At 47.0% G+C, this 15,889-nt stretch overlaps 1 protein-coding gene across 1 annotated transcript in view; it reads left to right on the top strand.

Annotated features, from left to right (window-relative positions):
• The window catches only part of lrrk1 (leucine-rich repeat kinase 1), a 404,527-nt gene that overhangs the window by 164,759 nt on the left and 223,879 nt on the right, over nucleotides 1-15,889 (top strand). Inside the window, 3 exon segments of the mRNA XM_085968973.1 lie at nucleotides 10,317-10,387; nucleotides 14,704-14,833; nucleotides 15,249-15,361. Coding sequence (XP_085825099.1) covers nucleotides 10,317-10,387; nucleotides 14,704-14,833; nucleotides 15,249-15,361 — 314 coding nt within the window.

Genomic DNA, 15,889 nt, shown 5'->3' with positions numbered 1-15,889 from the left:
AACGACATAGGTAGGAAGGGGGATGAGGTCCTGCATCAAGAATTTAGGGAGCTAGGTAACAGATTAAAGAGCAGGACCTCAAAGGTTGTAATCTCTGGATTACTCCCAGTGCCACGTGCTAGTGAGTATAGGAATGGGAGGATAGAGCAGATGAATGCGTGGCTAAAGAGTTGGTGTAGGGGGGAGGGTTTTACTTTCCTGGATGACTGGGCCTGCTTCTGGGGAAGGTGGGACTTGTACAAGTCGGACGGGTTGCACCTGAACCAGAGCGGGACAAATATCCTTGCGGGGAGGTTTGCTAGCACTGTTGGGGGGGGTTTAAACTAACTTGACAGGGGGATGGGATACAGAGGGGAGCTGAAATAGGGGGTGATGTGCTGCCAATTATAGAGAAAAAAACAAGTCAGCTTGGTAGACAGGGCAAATATACAAGGGCAAGGCTGGATGGCATCTATTTTAATGCAAGGAGTCTTGCAAATAAGGTGGATGAACTGAAGGTGTTGATAAACACATGGGAGTATGATATTGTTGCTATCACGGAGACATGGTTGAGGGAGGGGCAAGACTGGCAGCTCAATATTCCGGGGTACAGAATCTTCAGGCGAGACAGAGGGGGGGGTATAAGGGGAGGGGGTGTAGCAATATTAATTAAGGAGTCAATTACTGCAGTAAGGAGGGATGACATATTAGCAGGTTCCTCTAATGAGGCCATATGGGTGGAGCTTAAAAACAAGAAGGGGGCAAGCACTTTGCTGGGAGTGTACTATAGGCCTCCAAACAGTCAGGGGGAGATAGAGGAACAGATATGTAGGCAAATCTCAGAGAAATGTGCAAATAATAGGGTAATAATAATGGGGGATTTCAACTTCCCCAATATTAACTGGGATAGTCAGAGTGTGAAAGGCACAGAGGGTGTAGAATTCTTAAAGTGCATCCAGGAGAGCTTTTTGAGCCAGCATGTAGAAGGTCCTACAAGAGAGGGGGCGGTACTGGACCTAATTCTAGGGAATGTGGCCGGCCAAGTGGAAGAAGTGCTAGTAGGTGAGCACTTTGGTGACAGTGACCATAATATGGTGAGATTTAAGGTGGTCATGGAAAAGGACAGGGATGGGCCGGAAATAAAGGTTCTAAATTGGGGGAAGGCCAATTTTAATAGGATAAGGCAGGATCTGGCCAAAATGGACTGGGATCAGCTACTTGTAGGAAAATCCGCATCGGAGCAATGGGAGGCTTTCAGAAGGGAGATTGAGATCATACAATGGCAACATGTTCCCGTAAAGGTCAAGGGTGGTTCCAAAAACCACAGGGAACCTTGGATGTCAGGGGATATACGAGAATGGATTAGGAAAAAAAGGGGGGCTTTTGGCAGATACAAAAGGCTAAAGACGGAGGAAGCCCTAGAGGAGTACAAAAAGTGCAGGGGGATACTTAAAAAAGAAATTAGGAGATCAAGGAGGGGCCATGAAATAACACTGGCGAGCAAAATAAAGGAAAATTCTAAGATGTTTTATAAGTATATTAAGGGTAAGAGGATAACTAGGGAAAAAATAGGGCCCATTAGGGACAAAAGTGGCAATCTGTGTGTGGAGCCGGAAGATGTAGGAGGGGTTCTAAATGAATTTTTTGCATCTGTTTTCACTATGGAGAGGGACGATGTAGACATAGAAATAGGGCGGGGGGACTGTGATATGCTCGAACACATTAACATCAAGAGGGAGGAGGTATTGGCGGTTTTAGCAGGCCTAAAAATGGATAAATCCCCAGGCCCGGACGAAATGTAACCCAGGCTGCTGTGTGAGGCAAAGGAAGAGATTGCGGGGGCTCTTGACACACATATTCAGAACCTCTCTGGCCACAGGGGATGTGCCAGAGGACTGGAGAACCGCTAATGTAGTTCCATTATTCAAGAAGGGGAGTAGGGAAAAACCGGGGAACTACAGGCCAGTGAGCCTAACATCAGTGGTGGGAAAATTATTGGAAAAAATTCTGAGGGACAAAATCAGTCTCCACTTGGAGAGGCAAGGATTAATCAGGGATAGTCAACATGGCTTTGTCAAGGGAAGATCATGTCTGACTAATTTGATTGAATTTTTTGAGGGGGTGACTAGGTGTGTGGATGAGGGCAACGCAGTGGATGTGGTATACATGGATTTCAGTAAGGCCTTCGATAAAGTCCCGCACAGGAGACTGGTCAAGAAGTTAAGAGCCCATGGAATCCAGGGTGCCTTGGCACGTTGGATAAAAAACTGGCTTAGTGGCAGAAGGCAGAGGGTGATGGTCGAAGGTTGTTTTTGTGACTGGAAGCCTGTGGCCAGTGGGGTACCACAGGGATCGGTGCTGGGTCCCTTGCTGTTTGTGGTCTATATTAATGACTTGGATATGAATGTAAAAGGTATGATCAGTAACTTCGCGGATGATACAAAAATTGGTAGGGTGGTAAATAGCGAGGAGGGTAGTCTCAGTCTGCAGGACGATATCGATGGGTTGGTCAGATGGGCGGAACAGTGGCAAATGGAATTTAACCCGGAAAAGTGCGAGGTGATGCACTTTGGGGGGACTAACAAGGCAAGGGAATACACAATGAATGGTAAGACCCTAGGCAAGACGGAGGGTCAGAGGGATCTGGGTGTGCAAGTACACAGATCCCTGAAGGCGGCAGAACAGGTGGATAAGGTGGTAAAAAAGGCATATGGGATACTTGCCTTCATTAGCCGAGGCATAGAATATAAGAGCAAGGAGGTTATGATGGAGCTGTATAAAACACTGGTTAGGCCACAGCTGGAATACTGTGTGCAGTTCTGGTTGCCACACTACAGGAAGGATGTGATCGCGTTGGAGAGGGTGCAGAGGAGATTCACCAGGATGCTACCAGGGCTGGAACGCTTCAGCTATGAAGAGAGACTGGGCAGATTGGGTTTGTTTTCCTTGGAGCAGAGGAGGTTGAGGGGGGACATGATTGAGGTGTACAAAATTATGAGGGGCATAGATAGGATGGATACTAAGGAGCTTTTTCCCTTAGTAGAAGGGTCAATAACTAGGGGGCATAGATTCAAGGTAAAGGGCGGGGGGTTTAGAGGGGATTTGAGGAAGAACTTTTTCACCCAGAGGGTGGTTGGAATCTGGAACTCACTGCCCGTAAGGGTTGTGGAGGCAGGAACCCTCACAACATTCAAGAAGCATTTGGATGAGCACTTGAAATGCCATAGCATACAAGGCTACGGACCAAATGCTGGAATATGGGATTAGGTTAGACAGGGCGTGATGGCTGGCGTGGACACGATGGGCCGAAGGGCCTCTATCCGTGCTGTATAACTCTATGACTCTATGACTCTATGACAAGGAAGCAGTGCAGGAAAGTGATTGGGGGAAGGATAACCAGATTGTGTCAGGAAGGGACAGAGCGTACAAACAAAAGAGTGCACTAACAAATAGGGTCCGGGTAAGAACAAATGGTAAGACAAATAGGGCCATAGTACAAAAAAATGTTAAGATGTATAAAAATGTTAAAAAAACAAATCTAAAGACACTGTATCTGAATGCACGAAGCATTCGTCATAAGGTAGACAAATTAACAATGCAAATAGATGTAAATGGAGACGATATAATTGCAATTACAGAGGCATGGCTGCAGGGTGACCAAGGCTGGGAGCTGAATATCCAAGGATATTCGATATTTAGGAAGGACAGGTGAAAAGGAAAAGGAGGTGGGGTGGCGTTGTTAGTAAAGGATGAAATCTGAGCAATAGTGAGAAAGGATATTGGCTCAGAAAATCAAGACGTAGAATCAGTCTGGGTGGAGCTAAGAAGCACCAAGGGGCAGAAAACATTGGTGGGAATTGTCTATCGCCTCCAAACAGTAGTGGTAATATAGGGGACGGCATCAAACAGGAAATTAGAGATGCATGTAACAAGGGTACTACAGTAATCATGGGAGACTTTAATCTACATATAGACTGGCCAAACCAAATTAGCAATAATACTGTGGAGGATGAATTCCTGGAGTGTGTACGAGATGGTTTTTTAGACCAGTACATTGTGGAGCCAACTAGGGAACAGGCTATCCTAGATTGGGTATTGTGCAAAGAGAAAGGGTTAATTAATAATTTTGTTGTGCGGGGTCCTTTAGGGAAGAGTGACCATAACATGATAGAATTCTTCAATAAGATGGAAAGTGAAGAAGTCCAATCCGAAACTAGGGTTCTAAATCTAAACAAAGGAAACTACAATGGTATGAGGAGTGAGTTGGCTATGATAGATTGGGGAGCTTCATTAAAAGGCATGACGGTGGATCGGCAATGGTTAGCATTTAAGGAATGAATGCATGAATTGCAACAGTTATACATTCCTTTCTGGCGCAAAAACACAAAAGGAAAAGTGGCCCAACCATGGCTAACAAAAGAAATTAAGGATAATATTAGAACCAAAGAGGAGTCATATAAAGTTGCCAGAAAAAGTAGGAAGCCTGAGGATTGGGAGCAGTTTAGAGTTCAGCAAAAAAGGACCAAGAGATTGATTAAGAGGGGACAAAGAGAGTATGAGAGTAAACTTGCAAGGAACATAAAAGTGGACTGTAAAAGCTTCTACAAGTATGTAAAAAGAAAAAGATTAGTGAAGACAAATGTAGGTCCCTTACAGTCAGAAACGGGAGAATTTATAATGGGGAACAAGGAAGTGGCTGAGCAATTAAACAAATACTTTAGTTCTGTCTTCATGGAAGAGGACACAAATAACTTCCCAGAAATGCGAGGGAACCAAGGGTCTAGTGAGAAGGAGGAATTAAAGGAAATTAGTATTAGTAAAAAAATAGTGCCGGAGAAATTAATGGGACTGAAAGCTGATAAATCCCCAGGGCCTGATAATCTGCATCCCAGAATACTAAAAGAGGTAGCCATGGAAATAGCGGATGCATTGGTTGTCATCTTCCAAAATTCTATAGATTATGGAACAGTTCCGGCAGATTGATGGGTGGCAAATGTAACCCCACTATTTAGAAAAGGAGGGAGAGAAAACAGAGAACTACAGACCGGTTAGACTAACATCAGTAGTAGGGAAAATGCTAGAGTCTATTATAAAGGATGTGACACTTAGAAAATATCAACAGGATTAGACAAAGTCAACATGGATTTATGAAAGGGAAATCGTGTTTGAAAAACCGACTGGAGTTTTTTGAGGATGTAACTGGTAGAATAGATAAGGGAGAACCAGTGGATGTGGTGTATTTGGATTTTCAGAAGGTCTTTGATAAAGTCCCACATAAGAGGTTAGTGTGCAAAATTAAAGCACATGGGATTGGGGGTAATATACTGGCATGGATTGAAAATTGGTTAACAGACAGGAAACAGAGAGTAGGAATAAATTGGTCTTTTTCGGGGTGGCAGGCGGTGACTACTGGGGTACCGTAGGGATCAGTGCTTGGGCCCCAGCTATTCACAATATATATCAATGATTTGGATGAGGGAACCAAATGTAATATTTCCAAGTTTGCTGACGACACAAAACTAGGTGGGATTGTGAGTTGTGAGGAGGATGCAAAGAGGCTTCAAGGCGATTTAGACAAGTTGAGTGAGTGGGCAAATACATGGCAGATGCAGTATAACGTGGCTAAATGTGAAGTTATCCACTTTGGTAGGAAAAACAGAAAGGTAGAGTATTATTTAAATGGTGCTAGATTGGAAAATGCTGATGTACAAAGGGTCCTGGGTGTCCTTGTACACCAATCACTAAAAGCAAACATGCAGGTGCAGCAAGCAGTTCGGAAGGCAAATGGTATGTTGGCCTTCATTGCAAGAGGATTTGAGTACAGGAGCAAGGATGTACAGGGCCTTAGTGAGACCACACCTGGAGTACTGTGTGCAGTTTTGGTCTCCTTACCTAAGAAAGGTTATACTTGCCATAGAGGGAGTGCAGCGAAGGTTCACCAGACTGATTCCTGGGATGGTAGGACTGTCGTATGAGGAGAAATTAGGTCGACTAGGTCTGTATTCACTAGAGTTTGGAAGAATGAGAGGGGATCTTATTGAAACGTATAAAATTCTGACAGGGCTAGACAGACTGGATGCAGGGAGGATGTTTCCCCGGACTGGGGGGTCACAGTCTCAGGATACGGAGTAGGACATTTAGGACTGAGATGAGGAGATATTTCTTCACTCAGAGGCTGGTGAACCTCTGGAATTCTCTACCACAGAAGGCTGTGGAAGCCAAGTCACTGAATATATTTAAGAAGGAAATAGATAGATTTCTAGACACAAAAGGCATCAAGGGGTATGGGGAGAGAGCGGGAATATGGTATTGAGATAGAAGATCAGCCATGATCAAATTGAATGATGGAGCAGGCTTGGAGGGCTGAATGACCTACTCCTGCTCCTATTTTTCTATGTTTCTATGTTATAATGCCAGCCGCATGTCAACCAGATGTGTCATAGAGCTTGCAATAGGCATGCTGAAGATGCGCTTCAGATGCCTTGACAGATCTGGAGGAGCCCTTCAGTACGTACCAGCCAGGGTCTCCAGAATCATTGTTGTTTGCTGTGCGCTGCACAACATAGTGCAGTAGCGAGGATTGGAGCTGCAGGAGGAGCAAGGTGCAGAGCGCACAGCCTCTTCGGAAGAAGAAGAACAGGTGGAAGACGAGGAGGAGAAGGAGGAACCTGAGATGGAGATGGCACCAGCAGCGGCGCACATTGCTGCCCGGGAGGCCTGGGATGGCCTCAGAATGCCCAGATTTACTTAACTTGCTCCACTGCACCCCATATAGATGCCATATGCTGTACTAACTGTCCCCCGACCCCAACAACACCATAAAGCAGCCCTACAATGACTAAGCCATTCCTCTCCCCCAAACCCCCATTGCTCGAGGTTAATAATGTCTCACCCTTCACTCCAAGTGACAAGGCCACTTCCCAATTAGCAGGCAAAAATGGACAAGACCAGAAAGTGGTGCAAAGAAATAGATTTATCTCTGTCATAAATATAACTGAAACTTACCACTAACATTTGTTCATACACCCATGTGCATACACCTTCTGCATCTTTTCTGAGTGCTTCTACGAGGTGCAACCCCTGTGGCTTCAGCAGAGATAGAGGCAGGCTGCTCACTTCCCTGCTGCAACTGCTTAGACACTTTTGCTGGATGTCCTGTGGGTTTTGGAGCCTGTGATGGCCCCGCCAAAATCTGCTCCTCCTGCAACTGTGCAGGGACAGACTTGGCCGTTGGGATCCGAGGAGGCATCTGGGGCTCTGCCTGAGGTGAAGGCAATGGGAGAGAAGTGTGAGCGCTTTGAGAAGAGCCCCTCTTCCATGTCCCCTCTCACCATCATTCCTCTCATGGCCCACCCGCACTTCCCTGCTAGCAAGTCACTGGAGAGCACCTTGCTGCACAGCAGTGGCGCAATGAACGCGCAAGTCTACGTTAGTATCCCTCCTCGAGCTGAGGTTAATGAGTGTTTGCCATCTGTTGTCCACAGCAAGCATGTTCTCATGTGACTGGCGCATTTGCTGCTCCATGCAGCTGGCCATCCTTTCCATGGAACAGCACATCGTCGCTATCGCCTGCGACATGGTGGTGCTCATGTTGGAGATGGACTCCTCCATTCTCTGCACATTTGCAGACATCGTGGCTGCAAAAGCTGCCAGAGCCTCATGCACTTGTTGCTGCCCCTCCAAGATCACCCTCTTTTTCGATGGCCCCCGAGGCTCAGTGTCTGCATGCAGCTCAGCAGAGCTTGGAGCGTCCTGTGCCCTCCGGCGAGGAATCTCCACTGCTGTCCCTGTCAGCACTTTCTGCTCTTGTTCATGAGAGACACCAAGTGACAACACTACTCTATCTCGCACAGGACACCGAGGTGTGCGTATCTGCTCTGGTGCTGGCCGCGCATAGGTCTGTTGATGGTGCGCCCTCAGAGGCTGGGGCTCCCTCTGAGGAGTTGTCTTCCTCTTCCAGCTGGACAGTGGAGGGTGGAGGGCCCTTGATGGACCTATGGGAGAGTAAAGAGATGAATTAGAAGTGTTATAATGAGAATGGGTAACGTTACCATTATGCACATGATGGTATTTCACTGGCTGCTGACATCAGTCACCATATGGGTGACTGTTGTATGCCAGGTGGCTGTATGAGATGTAATTCTGTCACCAGGTTGCTGGGAGGTCCCCTTCTCTCCATCTCCCACTGCCAGCAGCTCTGCAACTCCAGAGATCTCCAGGGTGACCACCTCTGCTGGAGTCAATTGCCTGAAGATTGGAGGGCCACCTCCAGTTCTCTGCCTCTCCCGATTGTTGTGGGCTCTCTTCTCCTGCAAGGAGGGAAATAAGAAAACTTTGAGTGAGAGTGATGGAATGAGTGTAAGGAATGGATGGGCTACATCTATAGAGGGTGACTATGAGGGAGCGGCGTGACATTGCCAAATGGCCTCCTTCTATGGTGTTACTTGCTATGATTGCATTAGGATGAGGGCGAGTGTCAGTGGTGGTTAGTCAGATGGGGATGTGAGTAGGTGCATAGACAGAGAGGGATGGGTGCATGTGCAAGGTAGGTTGGTGTGAGGAATGATGTGCTTGGGAAGGCAGAGTGATGGGGTTGGGGTGGCAGGCACTTCAGGATGAAGGTGAGTGTGGCTTTGCACTCACCTTTCCTGACCTCAAGAGATTATTGAATCTCTTCCTGCACTGGATCCAGGTCCTCCTCACGACCTCCCTGCTACTGACCTCCTCTGCAATCTCCAACCATGCCCTTTTTGTGTCTTTGGGTGGTCGTTTTCATCGATCGCCAGGGAAGAGGACCTCCCTGCGTGCTCTTACAGCCTGCACCAAAACTTCCAGGGCAGCGGCGGTGAATCTTGGCGCTGCCCTCGGCCTCGTCTCCATGACCCACAGTTTTGTCAGTTTTATTGTGTTACTGAGACCTCTGGAAACCACCTTCGGCACTCCTACATCAACCTTGAAATGAGACGTGTGCAAGGCTGCTTTCAATATCCACGCTGGAAATGAGTCATCGGTGATGTCATCGGACCCGCTCCATTTAATTGGGCTGGGAAACGTGCATGACTGGTTTAATTGGGGCTGTTAAGTTAAACGTGCAGTGCAGAACATGCTGTTCACATCTTTTGGGTTCCCGGCCCACACTCACGCAACCCGACTCCAAGGCGCGTGTGCTGTGAGGAGGATGCCGAGAAATTCCAGGATGATTTGGACAGGTTGGGTGATTGGGCAGAAGCATGGCAGATGCAGTATAACGTGGATAAATGCGAGGTTATCCACTTTGGTGTCAAAAACAGGAAGGCAGATTATTATCTGAACAGCAATAGATTGGGAGAAGGGGAAGTGCAACGAGACCTGGGTGTCCTTGTGCACCAGTCGCTGAAGGTAAGCATGCAGGTGCAGCAGGCGGTTAAGAAGGCAAATGGTATGCTGGCCTTCGTAGCGAGAGGGTTTGAGTACAGGAACAAGGATGTCTTGCTGCAGTTGTACAGGGCCTTGGTGAGACCACACCTTGAGTATTGTGTGCAGTTTTTGTCGCCTTATCTGAGGAAGAATGTTCTTGCCATGGAAGGAGTGCAGCGAAGATTCACCAGGCTGATACCTGGGATGGCAGGAATGACGTATGAGGAGAGATTGGGTCGATTGGGCTTATACTCGCTGGAGTTTAGAAGAATGAGAGGGGATCTCATTGAAACTTGTAAAATTCTAACAGGATTAGACAGACTAGATGCAGGAAGGATGTTCCCGATGGCGGGGGAGTCCAGAACCAGGGGTCACAGTCTAAGGATAAGGGGTAAGCCATTTAGGACAGAGATGAGGAGGAATTTCTTCACCCAGTGAGTGGTGAACCTGTGGAATTCTCTACCACAGAAGGCAGCAGAGGCCAATTCATTAAATATATTCAAGAAGGAGTTGGATATATTTCTTAAGGCTAAAGGGATCAAGGGATATGGGGAGAAGGCAGGAATGCGGCACTGAGTTTAGATGATCCGCCATGATCTCATTGAATGGCGGAGCAGGCTCGAGGGGCCGAATGGCCTACTCCTGCTCCTATCTTCTATGTTTTTAATAACTCCCCTGCTCTTCTTCGAAATAGTGCCACGGGATCTTTTACATCCATCCGAAAGACGGCATCTTTGCCAGTGCAGCACTCTTATACTGCACTGGAGTGTCAGCCTAGATTTTTGTGCTCAAGTCTCTGGAGCGGGACTTGAACCCACAACCTCCTGACTCGGAGGCGAGAGTGCTACCAGCTGAGCCGTGTTGTGTGGTGTTTAGTGATTACTGAGAGCTCACTGCCGATTCCCGTGATTGATTGTTGTCCTGTTTGTTTCTGTGTTCAGGGGAGAAGAAGGAGTCAGAACGAGAAAAGTCAGTTTTTTTACGACACGACAAAAGAGAAATTCAGACACAGGTAAATAATCCACATAAACCCAAAGATAGCTTCGAGACTTACACAGGAGGCCCTTACGCCCACACTGAGCTCCGGCCCCCCTCGGCTTGTTCTAACACAGTCCCATTTACCAGCTTTCCCTTTTTAATTCTGCTTCTTTCAGTAATTACCCCGTACCTGTTTAAATCACCGATCCCACTGGTGGCCAAACATCCCATCATCTGATAACTGTAAAAAAAGTTTCTTCTAATTTCCCCTTATCTGTACTGAGTGCTTATCTTCAGATCATGGCCTTTTGCCCTCCAATCTCTATCAGTGAAAAGCACCTATGTTTACCTTTCCTCATTCTGAACAGTTCCGTAAACCCCCTTCAATCCACTCACTTTGATTGAACCCATTCCCTCTCTGTCCCAGTCTTTCCTTGTAACCTGGAGCCCACACCCCTGGGATCATCCTGGTTAATCTGTGTCACACTTTCTCCAAGGCTGCTATTTCCCTCCACAGTGAGGAGCCCCACACTGCACACAGTTCTGTACTAAGCATTGTATTGAGCATTAATGATCTCTCTGCGTTTATATTCAGTCTCTCTTAATGACGCTCCACTTCCTGGTGGGGCGGTAACCGAGGCGAGGTCGGGGCGTGATCGGCAGCACTCCACGGAGCACTGCCGCTTTCAACTCCCCTTCCCTTCGGTTAAAGGGGAGGGCCGCTACGCACCCTGAAGGGCCTCCGATGGCCCCAACTAGGCCACCAGGACGGTGGCAGAGCCATGGCTGCCTCCCGGCGCTGAGACACGCAATGGCGGCCAGGACCACGCCACGGCACACCACGGAGGACCGACCTGGAGGTCGGCCAATAAAGGAAAATGGCGGCATAGGTCGCGGCTGCACCTCCCCTTTAAGTACCGCCCAGCGAGCAGAGGTTGGCCGGGCTCGCTACCCATGAGGCTGTGGCTGACACCGCCCTCGGCAGCCTCACGGGGCGCAGCCGAATATCTGCCGCAAGATGGTAAGGGGACGCGGCGGTGCACTGAGGTGTCATGTCGCACGGCGATGATGTCATCGCTGGAGGTGTGGCAGCCCGGGGCACTACCGCTGGGGGCGCGGTGCTATCAGGTAGTACCTCAGCAATGCCCCACCAAATTTCGCAGGAGGCACTTTTTTGGCCAACCCATCCCGCCCCTGGACAATAACCCCTTTTTGGCCCATTAACGCTGGAGGCACTAATGGCAGGTGCATAGGAGCCGAATTTCACCCCCCATATATCTGCACGCTTTAAACCCTCCACTGCATTGAGAAATTTACCCTTTATGGTACATTCGATTCTTTATTCTTGTTCCTAAACTGTGTTTGCTCACATTGTTCTTTATTAAACTGCATCTGCCACTTATCTGCCCATGTGTACTCCTCCTTGCTACAGAGGCAGCACCTGGAGTCACCATACTGAACAACTGCACCAACGAGGCACAAGTATTAGTTATAGGATAAAGCCTTCTCACTTACCCATCCTGGGCCGATAGCTTCAGGCCTCAGTGTCAATTCTGAATTGTGCCAAAACTCTGTCTGTTAAATGACTCGTACCAAATGTAAAACTCTCCTTCGTGAAGAAAACACAAGTCACTTGCCCACTTATCCATCCTCCCCTTCTGTTCACAAATAAACTGTTTACATTTTTTTTCATTCTCATGATGGCGTCGCTGGCAAGGCCGCCATTTATTGCCCATCCCTAGCTATCCTTGAGAAGGTGGTGGTGAGCCGTCTTCTTGAAGTGCTGGTAGCAGTTTAATACAACTGAGTGGCTTGCTAGGTCACTTCAGAGGTCATTTAAGAGTCAACCACATTGCTGTGGGTCTGGAGTTACATATAGGCCCAGACCGGGTAAGGACGGCAGGTTTCCTTCCCTAAAGAACATTCGTGAACCAGTTGGGTTTTAACAAAAATCTAACAGCTTCATGGTCACTTTTACTGAGAACAGCTTTTTATTTCCAGATGTTTTAAACTGAATTCACATTCTCAAACTACCATTGTGGGATTTGAACTCACCAGTCCAGTAACATAACGCTCTCATACATTCGTACAAACTGACCAAACAACTGGCAATCTGTTGTCGGGAAATTACTAGAGTCTATAATTAAGGATAGGGTGACTGAACACCGAGAACATTTTCAGCTGGTCAGGGAGAGCCGGCATGGATTTGTAAAGAGCAGGTCATGCCTGACGAACCTGCTGGAATTTTTTGAAGAGGTTAATAAAGTAGTGAACAGGGGAATGTCTATGGATGTTATTTATATGGACTTTCAGAAGGCATTTGATAAAGTCCCTCATAAGAGACTGTTAACTAAGGTTGAAGCCCATGGAATTGAGGACAAATTATTGACCTGGTTAGGAAACTGGTTGAGCGGCAGGAGCCAGAGTAGGGATAATGGGCAGGTACTCGAATTGGCAGGATGTGACTCGTGTCCCACAGGGATCAGTGTTGGGGCCTCAACTATTCATCGTACTTATTAACGACTTAGATGATGGCATAGAAAGTCATATAACCAAATTTGCCAATGACATAAAAATAGGCGGCATTGTAGGCGGTGTAGATGAAAGCATAAAATTACAAAGGGATATTGATCGATTAAGTGAATGGGCAAAACTGTGGCAAATGGATTTTAACGTAGGCAAATGTGAGATCATCCACTTTGGACCTAAACAGGATAGAACAGGGTACTTTCTAAATGGTGAAAACTTAAAAACAGTGGCGGTCCAAAGAGACTTGGGGGTCCAGCTACATCATTAGATCATTAAAATGTCATGAACAGATACAGAAAATAATCAAAAAGGCTAATGGAATGCTGGCCTTTATATCTAGAGGACTAGAATACAAGGGGGTAGAAGCCACGCTACAGCTATACAAAGCCCTGGTTAGACCACACCTGGAGCACTGGGAGCAGTTCTGGGCACCACACCTTAGGAAGGATATACTGGCCTTGGAGGGAGTGCAGCGTAGGTTTACCAGAATGATACCCGGACTCCAAGGGTTAAATTACGAGGCGAGATTACACAAATCAGGGTTGTATTCCCTAGAATTTAGAAAGTTAAGGGGTGATTTGATCAAAGTTTTCAAGATATTAATGGGAACAGATAGGGTGGATAGAGAGAAACTATTTCCGCTGGTTGGGGAGTCTAGGACTAGGGGGCGTAGTCTAAAAATTAGAGCCAGACCTTTCAGGAGTGAAATTAGGAAACACTTCTACACACAAAGGGTGGTAGAAGTTTGGAACTCTCTTCCGCAAACAGCAATTGATGCTCGATCAATTGTTAGTTTTAAATCTGAGATTGGTAGATTTTTGTTAACTAAAGGTAATAAGGGATATGGGCCAAAGGCAGGTATATGGAGTTAGGTCGCAGACCAGCCATGATCTCGTTGAATGGCGGAACAGGCTCGAGGGGCTGAATGGCCTCCTCCTGTTTCTATGTTCCTGTCCCATTAGACCCATGCCCCTGTCCTTTCATCCATTGGTCTACACTGAAAGGACAATGTGGTGACACATGGCAACACTTCACCTTTTCCACCATTTTAATGAGATTAAGATGCTGATTTTCCTACCCCCTCCCCACCCCTCCCTACGCTGGCGCCGGCAGGACTAGAGCATCACAAATGTGTTGCGCCTGATCGGCCAAAGTATCTCCTGACCCTGAGCATTGTCATGGCAGGGGGCACCTCGGCACAGACTGACTCTCAACCATGGTCTACTGCTGGCAAAGGTGGGTGGAATTCAAGTGCAGCTGCAGGCCACCTGGGCCCTGGGGCTGATGCCCAACCACTCGTTGCGGCAAAGCATCCCATGCTCCACAACCCTCTGAGTAACAACATTTCTCCTCACGCTGTCCTCGCGCACTGGATGGGCCTTGTCCCTGACTCTCCAACCAGAAGAAATAATCTTCCTCTATTCACCCTAACAAAACCCTTCTTCAATTTAAAATGTCCGTTAAATCTCCTCAGCCTTCCCTGCTCCAGTGGAAATGGTAAATTGAATGTCTCAGTGAGGCTCCAGCCTACCATTTTCGTTTGAATATGTTTGACCTATTTAAGAAAAGACAGGGAGCAGGAATCCAGTCAATGGAAGTGAAAACGCCAACTGTTCACTGTTGTATCAGAATAAATCTTGTCTGTTGCATAAATTTTGGTTTCACCGGTGGAGGGACGGGTTCGGGGACCAGTGGAAACACCGAGTCCTGGGCCGCCTGTGTCCTGCCGTGACTCTGGAAATCAGAGTGCCCTGCCAAGACAGACAGTAACGTGCTATTACAGACTAACGGAGTAAAGTGCATTCATTCGTTCATTTTCAGTTTCAGCAGTTGAATTCCCACAGTTCCTTGGAGAATGTTTGGAAGTTCTGCACCTGGACAGTAATTTTCTTGATTCAGTCCCTCAGTCGGTGTGCTGGCTACGAGCCCTCTCCGAACTCTACCTTTCAAAGTAAGTCAACTATTTTTTTAACAATGAACTCCAAAGTATGGGATTAATGTGGACTCCTACAGAGAAGGCAGCATGCTTCATTCAATTAAAAGCTGCGGCCAGATTGTTTTCCAGAAAATATTACCGTCCAATTAATGAATGTCCCTGGCAGACTCCGCTCGGTGAGTTGATCCAATAGAGCAGAAGGGTCCACAATTTGGTTACTCGTTCCAATTTGGGCAAATGGACTCTGTCCGTACTCTGGGGCTAGGAAGGGCAAAATCAACAACAATAATTTGCATTTATACAGCGCCTTTAACATAGTAAAACATCCCCAGGAGCTTCACAGGAGCGTTATCAGACAAAGTTTGACACCGACAGTGGATTAGTGTAGATTCTGTCTGATTGTATGTTTAACTCTTTTCTGTCTCATCAGCAACCCTGGAATTCGCGAGCTCCCCCCTGAGCTTGGCCAGCTGGCTAATCTGTGGCAGCTGGACATCGATCAGTTAAATATCTCGAATGTGCCCACAGAGATCAAGAACGAAGGTAAACAGAGCTTTTCTTGTTTATTTCAATGTTTTTCTTAACTACAGTTGATTTAATTTCTGGTCAAGGCAGGAGAGTGTGGACAGGGTTAGGGGAGTGGATTAAAATTAACAATTGATCGAGCATCAACTGTCATTTTCAGAAGAGAGTTCCAAACTTCTACCACCCTTTGTGTAGAAATGTTTCCTAATTTCACTCCTGAAAGGTCTGGCTTTGATTTTTAGATGATGCCCCCTAGTCCTAGAATCCCCAACCAGCGGAAATAGTTTCTCTCTGTCTACCCTATCAGTTCCCCTTAATATCTTGAAAACTTTAATCAAATCACCCCTTAATCTTCTAAATTCCAGGGAATACAACCCTGTGTAATTTCTCCTCGTAATTTAACCCTTGAAGTCCGGGTATCATTCTGGTAAACCTACGCTGCACTCCCTCCAAGGCCAATATATCCTTCGTAAGGTGTGATGCCCAGAACTGCTCCCAGTGCTCCAGGTGTGGTCTAACCAGGGCTTTGTATAGCTGCAGCACAAC

This window comes from Somniosus microcephalus, chromosome 27 (assembly GCF_052327205.1).
Source record: "Somniosus microcephalus isolate GS21.2 chromosome 27, FLI_Smic_1.0, whole genome shotgun sequence".
Classification (NCBI taxonomy): domain Eukaryota; kingdom Metazoa; phylum Chordata; class Chondrichthyes; order Squaliformes; family Somniosidae; genus Somniosus; species Somniosus microcephalus.
The sequence above is the reverse complement of the archived record's forward strand: the minus strand, read 5'-3'. Positions and strand labels throughout refer to the sequence as shown.